Source organism: Lipotes vexillifer, unplaced genomic scaffold (assembly GCF_000442215.2).
Source record: "Lipotes vexillifer unplaced genomic scaffold, Lipotes_vexillifer_v1.1 scaffold611, whole genome shotgun sequence".
Lineage (NCBI taxonomy): Eukaryota > Metazoa > Chordata > Mammalia > Artiodactyla > Lipotidae > Lipotes > Lipotes vexillifer.
This window is the reverse complement of record NW_006785619.1, coordinates 731,054-746,993: the sequence shown is the minus strand read 5'-3', so window position 1 is coordinate 746,993 and position 15,940 is coordinate 731,054. Positions and strand designations below refer to the sequence as shown.

Here is a 15,940-nt window from a genome sequence, read left to right as displayed (position 1 = left end):
GCAGGAATCTGGTGTGGGGCGTCCTGGACAGAGAAGGGGGGCTTCTTGGAGTGTGAAGTGTGGCTGCTTGACTTGGGTAGCGGGTGTCGGGCAGGCATCGCCGGGCTGAGCTTTGGCACACTCAGTATGTGTGTCGGGATCTGAGTCCCCACTTGCTGTGCCCTCAGTGCCACCGACGACTTCAATCATGGCGTGGTGCTGAGCAGCAGAGCCCTGCGGGACGGAGAGGTGTTCCAGGTGCGCATCGACAAGATGGTGGACAAATGGGCTGGCTCCATTGAGATTGGTGTCACCACCCACAACCCTGCCTACCTCCAGTTGCCCTCTACCATGACCAACTTGCGCTCTGGTGAGCTCCCAAGAAGGGCCGGGCCAAGATAGGGTGCTGGGGGGGGGCATCCCTGAAGCCCTGAAGCTTGTTCTCAGGGCCCTCTTTCACTTTGGCACATTTATGACGACGCATTCAGTGGCTGAGGAGTGCCATGTGGACAGGGCCTGTGGCTGGCTTGGGAACTGCAGAGTTTTCTTGCCCTGCTCTGGGAAGAAAGCAACTGTCAGAGAAAATGCAGGATGGGCTAATGGCTTTGGGGAGTAATGTGGGGACCGCTATGTAAAAGAGAGGAGCTCTGGCTTTCCCCTTATGGCCTCTGCCACTCCTTGTCCCCCTAGGGACCTGGATGATGACAGGGAATGGGGTGATGCACAATGGGACGACCATCTTGGACGAATATGGGCACAACCTGGACCGGCTCAAGGTGGGAGAGTGGGGGTACCGCCAGGTGTCGGCAGTGGGGAGGTAGGCAAGGTGGGGCTGCTGCGGGACCGGCCCAGGCAGGAACTCCGCCTGACTCCTCACTCCAGCCCCCCTTCTTCCAAGGCAGGGGACACGGTGGGCGTGGTGCGGCGGGAGGACGGAACTCTCCACTTCTTTGTCAATGGGATGACTCAGGGCCCCGCCGCCTGGAATGTGCCCCCGGGTGTCTATGCTGTCGTTGATCTCTATGGCCAGGCAGCCCAGGCCACCATTGTGGACGACGTGGGTGAGGGCCGGTCTGGGCAGGGGTTGGGGTGGCCTTGGGAGGCCTCAGAGACAACTGTAATCCTAATGGGTGATGTCCACTCTTGCAGAGGTGCCCCAGGTTCCTGAGCCACTCCCTGAGGGGAACAACCAGGTGTCTCCAAGCTCCCCGTCATCCGGGACCGGGGGCTCTGATCTCCGCTTCCACCAGCTGCACGGCAGCAACGCAGTCATCACCAACGGCGGCCGCACTGCGCTCCGCCACAACTGCCGCAGCGAGTTCAATGACGCCATCGTCATCTCCAACCGGTCAGTGTTAGGACTTTCATGTGCCCACTTTCCTACTACCCGATGTCGGCCACCCAAGTAGGGCCTGTCTGATGGCCATTCTCCCTGGCAGGGCCCTGAGGGATGGAGAGCTGTTTGAAATTGTCATTCAGAAGATGGTAGACCGCTGGTCAGGCTCCATCGAGGCTGGTGAGGGGCACCTGTGTGTGTGTGTGTGTGTGTGTGCGCATGCACTGCAGTCAGGTGCTGGCTGCAGGAGGCTGGGGGCTCAGCTCAGACCCACCCCTGCCTCCTTCCAGGAGTGACCGCTATTCGGCCTGAGGACCTTGAATTCCCCAACACTATGACGGACATTGACTACGATACGTGGATGCTGAGGTTGGGCTGTCTGCTTTGGGGATCAGCTGGGTGGGGCTAGGTGGAGCTGGCTGGGATGAGGGATGCAGAGTTGGGGCATGTGGTGGCCATAGAGAATGACAGACCCAGGGGTTCTGGCCACCCAGTCCCTTCTATTCTGGGAAGCCCTCCCCCCGTACCCTTAGGGAAGCACCTGCTTTTCCCGGGGGGGACCCCAGGGATGAAGGATACAAGATTGGGTCTCGGACCCCAGATCGAGATCCCAGTCTGAGGCACCGGAAGGTTCCGACAAGCAGAGACTGGGCAGAGGCCTGTGTGGGGAGAGGAAGCCAGGGGACTGACCTGCCCCTTCTGCCATCCCCCCAGCGGCACAGCCATCATGCAAGACGGTAACACCATGCGCAACAACTACGGGTGCGACCTCGACGCGCTGGGCACGGGTGCCCGCATCGGCATGATGCGCACCGCCAGGGGCGAGCTGCACTACTTCATCGACGGCCAGGACCAAGGCGCTGCCTGCTCGGGCTTGCCTCCCGGTAAAGGTGACTGCTCCGTGCCTTCCGCCCGGCCGCCTTCCGCCAGCCCGCCCCGGCCGTCAGGCGCCTGACCCCTCCCTTTCTTACCCAGAGGTGTATGCAGTAGTGGATCTGTATGGCCAATGTGTCCAAGTGTCCATCACCAATGCCACCGGCCCCATGGACAACAGCCTGGCGACCAGCAACACCGCCACTGAGAAGTCATTCCCCCTGCACTCCCCAGGTTCAGCCGGCAGCGGGGGAGGGAGGGAGGGAGGGAGGGCTCTGCCTGCCTGCTGTGAGCCTGGGGGATGCAGTTTCCAGGTCACGGAAGCTGTTCAAAGATAGGCTGGCTGCAGCAGCTGCAGACTGAGGGGAAGAGGGAGGGATCAACCCATGGTGGGAAGCAGCCAAGAAGAGGGGAGGAGGTTACAACTGGTACACAGGGCCTGGACCCTTCCCCGCCACCAGCGGGCCGGGACACCGTAGCTGGGCGTGGCAGGTCTGGGGCTGGGTCTTGCCTCGTTGAAAGGAGTCAGGGGTCTTGAGGGAGCACTGGAGATGGGACCTTCTTGTCAACTTCCTGCTTCACCTGAAGGCTTTGCCTGTGTCCTGTCTGAAGCTTGCTGCCCCAGTCCTCCCTCATCCTCTGGTGCCATCTTTCCACAGCGGCTGGCGTGGCTCACCGATTCCACAGTACTTGCGGCAAGAACATCACCCTGGAGGAAGACGGCACGAGGGCAGTGCGTGCTGCCGGCTACGCCCACGGCCTCGTCTTCAGCACCAAGGAGCTCAAGACCGAGGAGGTCTTTGAGGTGGGCCGTGGTGATGTGACAGGGGAAGTGGCGGACCCTTCACAGCAGGGCCAGACCGCTTCCCACCCTCCTGCCCCACGGTGCCACTGAGAGTTCCTCTCGCTCACAGGTGAAAGTGGAGGAGCTGGATGAGAAGTGGGCTGGTTCCCTCCGGCTAGGGCTGACCACACTAGCACCAGGGGAGACGGGGACTGGAGCGGGCAGTGGCCCGGGGCTGCCTCCCTCCCTGCCAGAGCTCCGGACTAAGACCACCTGGATGGTGTCCAGCTGTGAAGTGAGGCGCGACGGGCAGCTCCAGAGGATGAACTATGGCCGGAACCTCGAGAGGCTGGGGGTGAAGCAGCTGACTTCAGGGACCGGGGTGGGCGTGGGAGTTGGGGTGGCGGGGAGAGGCGGGCTGAGCACTTGTCCTTGCTTCACCTTGGCCCTAGGTGGGGAGCCATGTGGGCATTCGCCGAGGAGCAGATGACACGATGCACGTCCTGGTAGATGGAGAGGATATGGGGCCTGCAGCCACCGGCATTGCCAAGGTAGACCCAAGACCAGCATTGGGTCTGGGAGTGGGGTTGAGGTCCTCCACTGATCTCTGAATTCTGGGTCTGTGTGCCCCCAGAGCGTGTGGGCCGTGTTGGATCTGTATGGGCCAGTGCGGAGTGTTTCTATTGTCAGCTCCACCAGGCTGGACGAGCCAGAAGGCACCCAGCCTCCTTCCCCCAGCTCGGACACTGGCAGCGAGGGCGAGGAGGATGATGAGGGCGAGGAGCATGGCCTGGAAGTAAGAGGCAGCAGCAGGGCCCACTGGGCACAGGGAGGGACCGTTGGTGGCCCGTTGGGTCGTCTTCAGGTTCTCTGATCCAGCCCTGGGTGGGCGGAGGCTTATCTGCAGGCTCTGTGTCAAGCCCAGTGGGGTGGCTCAGGCCTCGCGTCGGCCGCCCCGCAGCTCACTCTCTCCTCCACACCAGGGCCAGAATCAAGTGGCCGTTATGCCCACAGCCCTCGAGTTCCTAGAGAACCATGGGAAGAATATTCTGTTGTCCAACGGGAACCGTACAGCTACACGAGTGGCCAGCTACAACCAGGGCATCGTTGTCATCAGCCAGCCCCTGGTGCCCCAGCTGCTGGTCCAGGTGGGCCTCACCTCCTTGTCCCCGGCTCCTCTTGCTCAGGGTGACCCAGGGCCAACCCTCCTGCAGAGAGGCTTTTCCAGGTTGAGGACAAAGTGGAAGGCATGCCCTTTGGGTGAGCTTCCTGGGCTTTTGTTCATATCCTGTGGTGGCAGTTGTAGATCAGTTTCCAGGAAGTACCCACCTGGGGGCTGTGAGGAGGGAAGCAGTGGAGAGGGGCTGAGGGATGCCAGGGAGACTCCTGATTCTATATGTGAGAACAGGGCATGCTTTCCAGAGGAGGGGGTCTTATGCTGCAGACTACAAGTTGTCAGAGTTAGGCAGGTGAAGAAAGCCCGTGGGGACAAGAATCCTTTTAGAAGCAATAGCAAGACCAAGGCTGAAAGAGGGAAGGACACAGCTGAATTTGCAGTTTCCTGTCCGTCCAGGCATCAGAAGGGGTGGCATCCCAGGCCACACTGCGGGGTGCCATCTTCTCTCCCTGGCTGGGGTGAGGAGCCCGGTCCTGCAGGGTGGGTGACCTCTTTGTAGGAGGCCACGATTGCGGAGTGGTTGCCTTCTCCCCAGGTACGGATAGACTTCTTGAACCGGCAGTGGACATCTTCCCTTGTCCTGGGAGTCATTACCTGCCCACCGGAGAGGCTCAACTTCCCTGCTTCTGCCTGTGCCCTCAAACGGGCAGCCTGGCTGCTGCGGGGCCGTGGGGTCTTCCACAACGGTCTCAAGGTGGGTAGGGAGCAGAGAGAAGGGGGAGGGGCTGGCCGAGAGGGAGAAGAGGGGCCCCTAACCCTGGAGCTAGGCCCGTAGGTATAAAGGCGTCCTGTAGTGGATGGGCAAGGGTGTGAGCGGCGTTACCTGGTCAGTCTCGGGCTCATCGTCTCCTCCTACATCCCTGCCGTGGAGAATGTTGCGGGGGGTGGGGCTGGGTGGAGTCTAGGTAACTGAAGCAGGGGCAGAGCCTGGGCAGTGGGCAAGTGTGGAGGCAAAGCCCAGGGACTGGTGACCTGAACCTTAGTGAAGGGCAGGGGTGGCTGCTGCCGGTGGGAATCTGATCTCTGGGAAGACAGTAGGTCTCTCCTCCCAGATCTGTGAGAAGTTTGGGCCAAATCTGGACACGTGTCCTGAAGGCACCATCCTGGGACTGCGGCTAGACAGCTCTGGGGGGCTGCATCTCCACATCAACGGGATGGACCAGGGAGTGGCTGTGCCAGATGTCCCCCAGCCCTGCCATGCACTCGTGGACCTCTACGGGCAGTGTGAGCAGGTTAGTGGCAGCAGAGGGGGGGAGGAGTGGTGCCTGGGAGGCTGGGCTGTCCGAGGACAGGGGAAGTCTGGAGTTCAAGGAGGGGATCAGCAGGCTCTGGGGGCTGGTCACACTCTGGCTGACGACCCCTCTCCCCTGCAGGTGACAATCGTGACCCCTGAACCAGGGGCTGCCAGTGGAAAGAGGGCTGGAACCCAAGGGGACATGGAGAAAGCTGACATGGTGGATGGTGAGCCAGCCGAAGGGGCCAGGATCCCACCTCACCCCCACCTTGTACTTCTGGTCCCAGCTCCCGTGACCTGTGCCCCTTCTGCTCCCTCAGGTATCAAGGAGAGTGTGTGCTGGGGTCCACCGCCCACTGCTAGCCCCCTCAAGAGCTGTGAGTACCACGCCCTTTGCTCACGTTTCCAGGAACTGCTGCTGCTTCCTGGTGAGTCCCCAGTCCCCCAGAACCTGCCTCATTCCTGGCCCAGCCCAGGGCCATGGCCGGAGCCCTGGAGACCAGTAGGAAAGAGGCCACATGGCTGAGACCCAGGGCGGGAGCCATGCCACAAAGTCTACCACTCACTCTCCACAGAGGATTATTTCATGCCTCCGCCGAAGCGCAGCCTGTGCTACTGTGAGTCTTGCCGGAAGCTTCGAGGGGATGAGGCCCACAGGCGCCGTGGGGAGCCCCCGCGGGAATACGCTCTGCCCTTTGGCTGGTGCAGGTTCAACCTCAGGTACGTATGGGGCAGGGTCATGCTTCTCTCTCACTGTTCTTTGCCCCCTTGAGAACGGAAAGAGTGCTGGAACCCAAGGGGACATGGAGAAAGCTGACATGGTGGATGGTGAGCCAGCCGAAGGGGCCAGGATCCCACCTCACCCCCACCTTGTACTTCTGGTCCCAGCTCCCGTGACCTGTGCCCCTTCTGCTCCCTCAGGTATCAAGGAGAGTGTGTGCTGGGGTCCACCGCCCACTGCTAGCCCCCTCAAGAGCTGTGAGTACCACGCCCTTTGCTCACGTTTCCAGGAACTGCTGCTGCTTCCTGGTGAGTCCCCAGTCCCCCAGAACCTGCCTCATTCCTGGCCCAGCCCAGGGCCATGGCCGGAGCCCTGGAGACCAGTAGGAAAGAGGCCACATGGCTGAGACCCAGGGCGGGAGCCATGCCACAAAGTCTACCACTCACTCTCCACAGAGGATTATTTCATGCCTCCGCCGAAGCGCAGCCTGTGCTACTGTGAGTCTTGCCGGAAGCTTCGAGGGGATGAGGCCCACAGGCGCCGTGGGGAGCCCCCGCGGGAATACGCTCTGCCCTTTGGCTGGTGCAGGTTCAACCTCAGGTACGTATGGGGCAGGGTCATGCTTCTCTCTCACTGTTCTTTGCCCCCTTGAGAACGGGAGGTCCCGAGAGGGTGTAGGGTAGAAGACAAAACATCTTGTCTGGGGAATGACCTCGGGGAGCCAGTGACCTTTGTCCTATCTGTCCACCTCCTAGGGTGAATCCCCGCCTGGAGGCTGGGACACTAACCAAGAAGTGGCACATGGCGTATCATGGGAGCAACGTGGCAGCCGTCCGGAGGGTGCTGGACCGGGGGGAGCTGGGAGCAGGTACTGCAGCACCGGCACGGCAGAGGCCGGGCAGGCCGGGCCCATGGGCCATGGGGGGGGCCACCCTGACCCAGCTCTCCTCACAGGCACTGCTTCCATCCTGAGCTGCCGGCCCTTGAAGGGAGAGCCTGGGCTGGGGTTTGAGGAGCCTGGCGAAAACTGCGCGCCTCCTCGGGAGCAGCAGCCCCCTCCAGTGCTGCTTTCCCCCTCCCTCCAATATGCTGGGGCTGAAGCCCTGGCATCCAAAGTGCAGTGAGTACACAGGAAGGGGGGCCTGGGGCCACACGGGTCGCCATGATTCCCTCTCCTTTCCCACCTTGTCTCCCTAGTTCCTCAGTCTCTACCCAGCCCTTTCTTCACTCAGTCTTTGCACAAGTACCACTTATTTTGTCCTATCACAGAGAACAAAGAAGGGAACCCTGGGCATGTGGAAGTTATGCCTTTTCTTGCTCTAGAATGTTTATGCATAAGTATTTAGTATTTTTAAAGGTGACAAGTAAGTACTATGGAAACAAAAAGAGTGAGTGAAGTGGGTCAGAAGTGTGGTTGGAGCGGGCGTATGGTATAGGGTGGTCCGGGTAGACATCATTAAGAAGGTGAGATCTGAGCAAAGACTTGAAGATGGCAGGAGGGAGTTAGGCGAGCAGGCATTGGGAGGAAGGCCATTTCAAGTAGAGGACGGCTAGAGTCAGGTCCCTGTACGGAGAGAGTGATTCCTGAGAACAGCAAGGCCAGCTGCTAACTGTCGTGGTGGCAGCTGGAAAGGGGGAGAGGTCCTGGGCCCAGAGGTCTCACTGCCCTATTTATGCTTCTTTCCTGACAGATTCCGGGACCCCAAATCCCAGCAGACACATCAGGCCCAGGTGGCGTTCCAGGTGTGTGTGCGCCCTGGCTCCTACACCCCCGGACCCCCTTCCGCTGCCCTCAGAGAGCCTCCCGACCCTCACTTCAGCCCAGCCGAACTTGAGTGGGTAACCAAGGAGAAGGGGGCCACACTTCTCTATGCCCTGCTGGTACGGGTGGAGTGAGGGGTGAGGCCGCACCACTACAAGCACAGTTGGGCCTCGGCCCGTGGACTCTGAATGACGACTGCCACCACCTCACTCCAGCGACCCACGGCACGCTGAGTGCTCAGCCTGGCAGATGCACAGGAGCATGCGGGCAGACTCTCAGACTAGCTGGGAAGCGGAGCTGTCTCCGTGCCCAGGGCCCGGACAGTCCCTCCCTCCAAGGTCAAGGCGCAGCGGGGAGCCCGGCCGCAGGCCCTGGGGAACCCTCTCCATGCACTGATCTGGGGAGTACGACTCCCCGCGACTCCTCCCCCATACACTTAATTTATTTCCGTTTCTGTTCTGGTTACTGTGAATTCCAGAGGAGTCTCCCGGTGCCCCACATGAAGCTGCTTTTCTGGCCCAGGCGGGAGTGGGGAAGGCGGCGCCGGGGGTCGGGCCTCTGTACAGTTGTTACTGACTCTGATTTCTAAGGAGCCAATAAACGCCGTCTCAGAGCAGCCGCCTCGGCCTCTCTCGCGCGCGCCTCTCGCCTCCCGGAGGAGCCCCGGCCCCTCCACGTCAGGGACTCCGCCCGCGGGGCCGGCCCGGTAGGGGCGTTTCCCGGTGCGCGGCCGGGGCGCAGCGGAGGCGTTTGGACACCGCGGGCACCCGTCGCGGGCGCTACCGCCTGCCCCGCCCCGCCGCCCCGCCCAACCCGCGAGCCCGCGGCCGCCCCGACTCCGGAAGGATTCGGCCGAGCGGCCGGATGTGACGCCGCGGCCCAGGCGCTCGGGAGGCCGCGGAGAAAGCGACGAGAAGGCGGGTAGGGAGGGGCGGGCGCCCGGGTGGCGGGCAGGGGGCGGGAGCGCCAAGACCCCCGCCCGCGCACGCGGAGGAGCCGCGCTGAGGGCCGGGCCGGGCGGTGGGCACGTGACCGGGGCGGCGGGCGGGCGGCTTCCGCCCGGCCCGGCGCGCTCCCCCTGAGCGCCCGCCTCCCCGTAGGCCCGGCCCGAGGTCTGGCAGCCAGCGACAGAGCCGGGCGCCCACGGCCCGAGCGCCCCCGGCAGCACCATGCCTGCGCTCCTGGAGCGCCCCAAGCTTTCCAACGCCATGGCCAGGGCGTTGCACCGGCACATCATGATGGAGCGGGAGCGCAAGCGGCAGGGTGAGACGGGGCCAAAGCGGGAGGATGCACGGCCCGGGGAGCACCGCTCTCCCAGGGCTGACCCCCCACCCACGGGCAGACCAGTGCACGGCGGCCGAAGCTAGAGGGACGGACAGCCCCGCTGTGGTGGGGATTAGAGGCCACACCTAAACTCCAGCGCCCTGGAGCTGGGAAGGACCTTGGAGAGCACCTAATAAACCTCCCCGTCCCAGCCCCCTCGCAGTGATGGGGAAGACTGTCCCCTCCCAGTGCTCTTGGTACTGGAGCAAGTACCAAGAGCACAGGGATAACCAATTTTGGCCGGTCTTCATTCTCTAATATTCTAATAGTTTAATTATCCTGCCACTTTCTCATTCTGCCTGACTCTTATTCCAGAGGAGGAAGAGGTGGACAAGATGATGGAACAGAAGATGAAGGAAGAGCAGGAGAGAAGGAAGAAAAAGGAGATGGAAGAGAGAATGTCACTAGAGGAAACCAAGGAACAAGTAAGCAGTCTCTTCATCTCTCCTAGTTTTCTTCTGTTGGCTCTCCTGCCTTCACCTTCTCTCCCCTCCCCAGATCCTGAAGTTGCAGGAGAAGCTTTTAGCCCTACAGGAAGAGAAACATCAGCTTTTCCTGCAGCTCAAGAAAGTTTTACATGAGGAGGAAAAACGAAGGCGAAAAGAGCAGAGGTGAGATTGGGAGAGCTAAAAATAAAATTGGGCCCAAAGTGTAACTGGGATCAGGTAACAAAACATAAGTGTTTAATGGCAAACGGGACGGGGAGGGGGGTGGGAACTGCATGGGCCGGACTTGTCTTTGATCTGCCTTCCTTCCCCTCCAGTGACCTGACCACTCTGACATCAGCAGCATACCAGCAAGGCCTGACCGTTCACACTGGAACTCACCTCCTCAGCATGCAGGGTGAGGATTAAAGAAACTGCTTGTCAGAATGCGCCTTCCAGTAGGTTGCTGCCTCATTTCAGCATCATGAAGCCCCTCTCCCTCTCTAGGGAGCCCTGGAGGACACAATCGCCCAGGCACCCTCATGGCAGCAGACAGAGCCAAACAGATGTTTGGACCCCAAGTGCTTACGGTAAGAACAGTAGAAATGGGTGTCTAGGCTGAATTCTTTTTCCTACTGCTACCACCCAGACCCCAACATGCTTATCAGCCAGCACTCAAGTCATGAGTGTGTCCCACCAAACTGTGTAGAGGAAATGAGGAAATGGGGCAGTCACTTGAGTTTTTGCTTCACGGAGTTCACAGGCAGTGAGTTCTCATTTTTCCTCCTTAGACCCGGCACTATGTGGGCTCAGCAGCTGCTTTCGCAGGGACCCCAGAGCATGGGCAATTCCAAGGCAGCCCGGGCGGTGCCTATGGGACTGCTCAGCCCCCACCTCACTATGGACCCACGCAGCCTGCCTACAGTCCTAGTCAGCAGCTCAGAGGTGAGCAGTGGGAAAAGAGGAAGAGAGCTTTCCTCAAGGCCCAGAGGAAGGAGTGGGGAACAGGCTACGAGGAGGTTCTCGTGACTGTCTCTTGCCTCCTCAGCACCTTCCGCATTTCCTGCAGTACAGTACCTGTCTCAGCCACAGCCTCAGCCCTATGCCGTGCACAGCCACTTTCAGCCCACCCAGACAGGTGACGGACACCCCACGCAGGGGCCCAGTTTCACGGGTCCTCCCTTCCTCCTTTCCCCATTCTCTACTCACTTCACACCCTTCCTCCCCACCTAGGGTTCCTCCAGCCTGGTAGTGCCCTGTCCTTGCAAAAACAAATGGAACACGCTAACCAACAGACGGGCTTCTCTGACTCAGTGAGTAGAGCCTTGCGAGGTCAGGGAAGGGCTACCTATGCTAAGGGGAGCCACAGGTTGCCTCAGCTAACTTTTTTTTCTGCAGTCCTCCCTGCGCCCCATGCACCCCCAAGCTCTGCATCCAGCTCCTGGACTCCTAGCCTCACCCCAGCTCCCTGTGCAGATGCAACCAGCCGGAAAGGTAAGGGTGGTAATCCAGCCCGTGAGAATCCCTACACGACAGGTAAACAGGATTGGGTAGGATAGGTGGTCCCCACCCCCATATTCCCTTCCTCCCTTGGGATGGCTCTCAGTTGGGCGTGGAGTAGAAGGGAGGGCACGCACGCTGACAAAGCCCTCCTTTCATCACCGCTGCCAGTCGGGCTTTGCAACCACCAGCCAGCCTGGCCCTCGGCTCCCCTTCATCCAGCACAGCCAGAACCCGCGATTCTACCACAAGTGACCATCAGATTTGATCTTCAACCTTGCCCCCAGCCCCTGCCGTGGGGGAGGATCTCTGGTGTGTCCTAGTCCCAGGCCAATAAAATCTACCTGCCACTGACCCTGGCTGCGACTATCTGTGTTGCCTCCCACTGGGCTGCTTGGAGGGTGAGGGGTGGCTGGCAGGTCCATAGGAACCACAGGGGAACAGCAGGTTGGTTGTAATGAGCTCAGCGGCTGAGTTCAACCTATACTCTTATTTCTGATTTCCAAATTGACATTCTAGTTAGCAAATACCAATTTATTTCGAAGCAACAGCTGAGTTGGGGGTTTCATATTAAACTTGTAGTTTTATTCAGGTTTCATTTTTAACAAATGTGTCGGGGAGAGAGCCCGCAGGAAAGGGTGAAGCCCATGGGGGCAGGGCCCTCCCAGATGCCTGAGGAGGGGGCAGGTCCCCTCCCCTCTCCTCCTCTTCCCTTCCCATCTAAAGGGATTTGGGGAGAGACATAGGCAGGGGAGGGGGCTGGTCCCCAGTCTGTGGGGGTGGTGCTTGGGAAAAAGGGCTATTGGGGAATAAGGGACCAGAACAGGGATGAGTAGGGGAAGGGCACAAGGAACATTTGCCAGAATCCACAGCTTTCTGATTTCAGATTGAATTAAAAAAAAAAAAAAAAAAAAAAAAAAAAAAAAAAAAAAAAAAAAAAAAAACCCAAACAAACCTAAACCACAAGCAGCACCCACCCGGTCTCCCCCACCAGGGCTGTAGTGCGAGGGGAGAAGAGGAGGGCAGCTTCACCAAGGCCATGGTTCACTCACTCCTGGCCAAGGGAGCAGGGTGAAGGGCAGGGGCTCCCCGACAGATTGAGGGTGTAGGGGAAACCAAAATAAAATGTCAAATAAATTGTGTAGGAGGAGTCCAGCCAAGGGCCGGGCCAGAGCTGGGCCAGGCTGGGGGAGGGGGCCTCTGCAGGCTGGAGGATCACTGCTGCCACCACAGCCACCCTGGGTAGAAGAGAGAAACCAGGTGAGACAGGATAAAACCTTCAAAGGGAAAAAGGATGAGGGGAACAAGCACCACAGTCAATTAAGGCCAAAGTACCTCTTCCATGGAGACAACAAAGTGAGTGAAGGGGGCTGGGGGGAGGGGTGTCACCACACTCACCTGGGAGCCAGTTATTTTGCCATGGCCTTGATTGCAACAGCTGCCTCCTCTGTCATGGCAGACAGCACCGTGATCTGGGGGAGCATGGGGGAATAGTCAAGTCTGAGCTCAGAGAAAGAAGCACAAAGAACAAGGCTGGGCATAAAAGAAAGGGGGGGGGCACCATACCAGTATCTCTTCTCCACAGTCGTACTTCTGCTCAATCTCCTTGCCAAGATCTCCCTCAGGCAGACGGAGGTCCTCTCGCACCTCCCCGCTGTCTTGGAGCAGTGATAGATACCCATCCTGGATGCCAATCAGCTGGGGGCAGACAGGGAAGGAAGCTGAAGGTAGGCCCAAGTAGCCTGAGGATAAAGGGTCTGATGGGCAAACTAGGGTGGGAAACTGCTAATACCAAATACCCTCTCCTCCTGCCAATCTCCCTTCTCTCAGCACAAGGTCTTCTGGCCAGTCTCTATTTTCCTCCCACAAACCACTAACCCATCTACATCCAGACCATCTACATACCTGGAAATCGTTCCTTTTGATGTTGGGGACATCCATATTATGAGTTGACGGGCAGATATCTTCATATTTCTTCCCAGTAAAGATGTCAATACCAACCAGATGGACCTGTATGCATGCATCACATCAAAGAGAAACCCAACCAAACTCTAGGATGGAGGAGATAAAGGCTCAAGTTATCCCTGGCTAGTGAGGGAAGTCAGACTAGGTTGTCAGGACAAAGATTAGAGGAGCTGAAATTGAACCAGTCAACTAAAGAAAGAAACACTAAAGCCTCTAAAAAGAGCCTGGGGCCAAAAGACAACCACTGAGACTGGAGTTGACAGCACAGAGGAAGGTTGAAGGACAGGCTTGGAGAAGTCACCTCGAGCTATCAAAACATTAAAGAGAGACCAGGATCCTAGGGGAGCAGAAGTCGTCTAGGTGAAAGTCTGGAAGAAGGTTTTTGGACATCAGCATAAAAGGCTGAGAACTTGGAAAATAAGAAAGGTAGAAGGAAAAGAGCTGAGAAAACAGGAAGGAATGAGAAGAGCTGAAAAGAAAAAAGGACTTGGGGGGAGAACAGAAAGAATGATGCATTTAGGAAATAAGAAAACCAGAAAGAACAAAGAATGATCTAGACATCTGGGGGTAACTCAGGATGTGCCAAGTCAACAGAAGACAGAAAAACTGATTTGGGAACAAAACCACAAGAAATCCAACAAGGTTGAATCAGGCTGAACTTTTGAGAAAAAAGAAAAAGTTACAAGGAGGGATATAAGAAAAATGTTAGGACCTAAGGAAACAAGGAGGCTCCAGGAGAGGGGGCAGGTAGAGACACTCTGATGCTACATCAGAGATCCAAGGGGAGAGCTGGCACTGGAGAGTGGGGCAGCAATTTGGAAAATCAGAGGTGTACACTGGAGCCCCTCCGAGGGATGTTAGGATTGGAGAAATCCTGGGCAAAGTGATGGAAACAAAGAGAACCTACAAAGACTCAAATGGACAGACAAATAGAAAAAGTGACGGAGCAGCTGAAGAGCCTGAGCATAAAGGACCACGAAGAGAAGTTGGAGACACACAAAGATGGAGAAAGGGGGGATTCCAAGGATGACAGGGCACAGAAGGGTAACCAAGGAGAAAGCTGAAGGCTGGTGTAGTAGTTGAAAAAGGTGTCCAGGGCTGAGTGCTGAACACAAGGAACTGGATGGTAATAAAAGAGCTAAAGAAGATAGGGGGCTAGCATTGATGACAGCTGGTGGGGAAGACAAGATATGGAAATGAAATTCTAACCTTGGCATGGCCGTGCTTGCCAGTCTTGGAGGTTGACATCTCCACAATCTTACATGGCCGGCCTTTGAGCACCACAAAGCCATTCTTACGTAATGCTGAGCACTGCATCGGGAAGGTGGCTGAGGCCCCTGCATCTCCTGTCTCGAAGTCCAAATCATCTGCCATTTTAAGAGGCTTCGATTCCAACTAGAATCAAGAGAACTAGGGTCAGTAAGGACAGAATTAATAGGGTCTCCAATTTATCCCACTCTACTCTAGAAACACTGCTTCATTTTTTCCCCAGCACTTTATCCCATTACCCACGTAAAATAAAGTTCCTAGATTAAATACTGATTGGAATCAAAAATACTGTGTGTGTGTGGCGGTGGGAGATAAGCAGGATTTCCCACCCCAAATGAAACCTAAAGGGGTGGCCCGGGATAGAAAAAGCTCCAGGAAGTCAGGATGTCAAATCTCTGAGATGGGCAAAGGCCTAATTCCTGGTAGGGGGAGGACTCAGGTGTTGCTTTCCACTGAAAACCAACCACCCCTCTTCCCCACACATAACCAGGGCTATAATTAGGTGAGCAGCTATGAGCCAGCAAAAGGGCGGGGCTAATGTGTGTGGGGGGAGGGGTGGAAACCGGAGGACAGGGAGCCCCACCCGTCTGTTACCCCCCCACCACCCTATCCACACACGAGCCAGTCACTGGTACAGGAAACCACAAGGCCTCTTTGGGGGATTCCCGCCTCTCCAACATGCATTTGCAGACGCAGCCGAGGGGGAGAAAGTAAAGTTGTTTTCTAACTGATCTCCCTGCCAAACACCTCTGCTTTCCCAAAGGGAACCCAGGAACCCAGACTCTCCTCAAGGGCCCTCCCACTTTTCCCAGGATGCACCGGTCCTGTCGGCTTTTCAGGCCGGGCCTGTACAGTCAGTAGAAAGTGGGAGTGGGGAGTGGTGAATGACGATAAAATAAAAGCAAAAGGCTGGTAGTAGTTAGTGAATAGTGTAAATTATACTAGGCTAGCAGAGTTAAGGACCCTAAAACCAGGAACTCCCAAATGAGACACAACGAGAAAGACAGTGACAGGGTGAAGAGCACCTATCAAAATGGGTAACTCATCTGCCCGGGACTTTAAAGCGCTGTCGGGACGACCGATAAGACTTGGGCTCCCGTCCAATCGCCCTCGGTTTCCCACTTTCTCTGGCGTCCCAGCACGGACAAATGCCACTTACACCTGGCTGGCCGCCTCACTTCACAGGATTGGGGGGAAAGCTACAGGGGCCCATGAGGTGGGGGAGCGCTAACATATGCCCACAGCGGGCTCACGGAGGTGATCAAGATCAAGGCGTCGGGCTTGTCCCACTCCTCAAAATTCCGAACTCCCTTAGGCGCCCGCGAGGACCACCTCTCTCCGCGCTGGGGGTTGCCGGCTCCCGCCCACCATGTGGCCGCCCGGGGCTTCCGGTGGCCGGGACCTGGGGGGAGGGGTCCCCGCGCTGCCATGCGGCCCCCGTCCACGTTCGGCCATGCGGCCTCCGACCCCAAGGGCAGCCTCTCATAGGGGGCACTTCCGGTACTGCGGCCACCCCCTCCTCAAAGGCCGCGCCAGGCCGGAGCCACGCAGCCTCGCCTCCCCTCCCCCGCGCCGGCCGCCAACCCCCCCCC

The 15,940-nt window shown here is 58.2% G+C and overlaps 3 protein-coding genes across 4 annotated transcripts in view; 2 read left to right on the top strand and 1 right to left on the bottom strand.

Annotated features, from left to right (window-relative positions):
* The window catches only part of NEURL4 (neuralized E3 ubiquitin protein ligase 4), a 14,337-nt gene extending 5,857 nt beyond the window's left edge, over positions 1 to 8,480 (top strand). Inside the window, exons 10-30 of the mRNA XM_007457850.1 lie at positions 168 to 349; positions 670 to 755; positions 878 to 1,040; positions 1,129 to 1,327; positions 1,419 to 1,495; positions 1,606 to 1,684; positions 2,030 to 2,205; positions 2,291 to 2,422; positions 2,848 to 2,993; positions 3,103 to 3,327; positions 3,425 to 3,523; positions 3,607 to 3,768; positions 3,956 to 4,120; positions 4,685 to 4,843; positions 5,202 to 5,381; positions 5,523 to 5,610; positions 5,704 to 5,811; positions 5,959 to 6,103; positions 6,860 to 6,972; positions 7,059 to 7,224; positions 7,796 to 8,480. Coding sequence (XP_007457912.1) covers positions 168 to 349; positions 670 to 755; positions 878 to 1,040; positions 1,129 to 1,327; positions 1,419 to 1,495; positions 1,606 to 1,684; positions 2,030 to 2,205; positions 2,291 to 2,422; positions 2,848 to 2,993; positions 3,103 to 3,327; positions 3,425 to 3,523; positions 3,607 to 3,768; positions 3,956 to 4,120; positions 4,685 to 4,843; positions 5,202 to 5,381; positions 5,523 to 5,610; positions 5,704 to 5,811; positions 5,959 to 6,103; positions 6,860 to 6,972; positions 7,059 to 7,224; positions 7,796 to 8,000 — 3,055 coding nt within the window. The 3' untranslated portion in view covers positions 8,001 to 8,480. The remainder of the gene's footprint in view (positions 1 to 167; positions 350 to 669; positions 756 to 877; positions 1,041 to 1,128; positions 1,328 to 1,418; positions 1,496 to 1,605; positions 1,685 to 2,029; positions 2,206 to 2,290; positions 2,423 to 2,847; positions 2,994 to 3,102; positions 3,328 to 3,424; positions 3,524 to 3,606; positions 3,769 to 3,955; positions 4,121 to 4,684; positions 4,844 to 5,201; positions 5,382 to 5,522; positions 5,611 to 5,703; positions 5,812 to 5,958; positions 6,104 to 6,859; positions 6,973 to 7,058; positions 7,225 to 7,795) is intronic.
* Positions 8,481 to 8,772: 292 nt separating this feature from the next.
* Positions 8,773 to 12,838, top strand: GPS2 (G protein pathway suppressor 2). 2 transcript variants are annotated; one of them, XM_007457758.1, is made up of 11 exons: positions 8,773 to 8,787; positions 8,967 to 9,129; positions 9,505 to 9,614; positions 9,688 to 9,800; positions 9,953 to 10,032; positions 10,122 to 10,204; positions 10,406 to 10,559; positions 10,663 to 10,752; positions 10,848 to 10,927; positions 11,013 to 11,108; positions 12,574 to 12,838. In XM_007457758.1, exons 2-11 carry the CDS (start codon positions 9,036 to 9,038, stop codon positions 12,583 to 12,585), a joined length of 912 nt encoding a protein of 303 aa, XP_007457820.1. In that variant the 5' UTR covers positions 8,773 to 8,787; positions 8,967 to 9,035; the 3' UTR covers positions 12,586 to 12,838. The 2 variants fall into 2 exon arrangements, with proteins under 2 accessions (XP_007457820.1, XP_007457819.1); XM_007457757.1 differs by lacking the exon at positions 12,574 to 12,838 and adding an exon at positions 11,286 to 11,468.
* The window catches only part of EIF5A (eukaryotic translation initiation factor 5A), a 5,032-nt gene continuing 1,394 nt past the window's right edge, over positions 12,303 to 15,940 (bottom strand). Inside the window, exons 2-6 of the mRNA XM_007457759.1 lie at positions 14,289 to 14,474; positions 13,020 to 13,124; positions 12,681 to 12,812; positions 12,513 to 12,586; positions 12,303 to 12,352 (exon numbers count right to left, since the gene is read on the bottom strand). Of these exons, the coding sequence (XP_007457821.1) occupies positions 12,524 to 12,586; positions 12,681 to 12,812; positions 13,020 to 13,124; positions 14,289 to 14,453 (465 nt within the window). The 5' untranslated portion in view covers positions 14,454 to 14,474 and the 3' untranslated portion in view covers positions 12,303 to 12,352; positions 12,513 to 12,523. The remainder of the gene's footprint in view (positions 12,353 to 12,512; positions 12,587 to 12,680; positions 12,813 to 13,019; positions 13,125 to 14,288; positions 14,475 to 15,940) is intronic.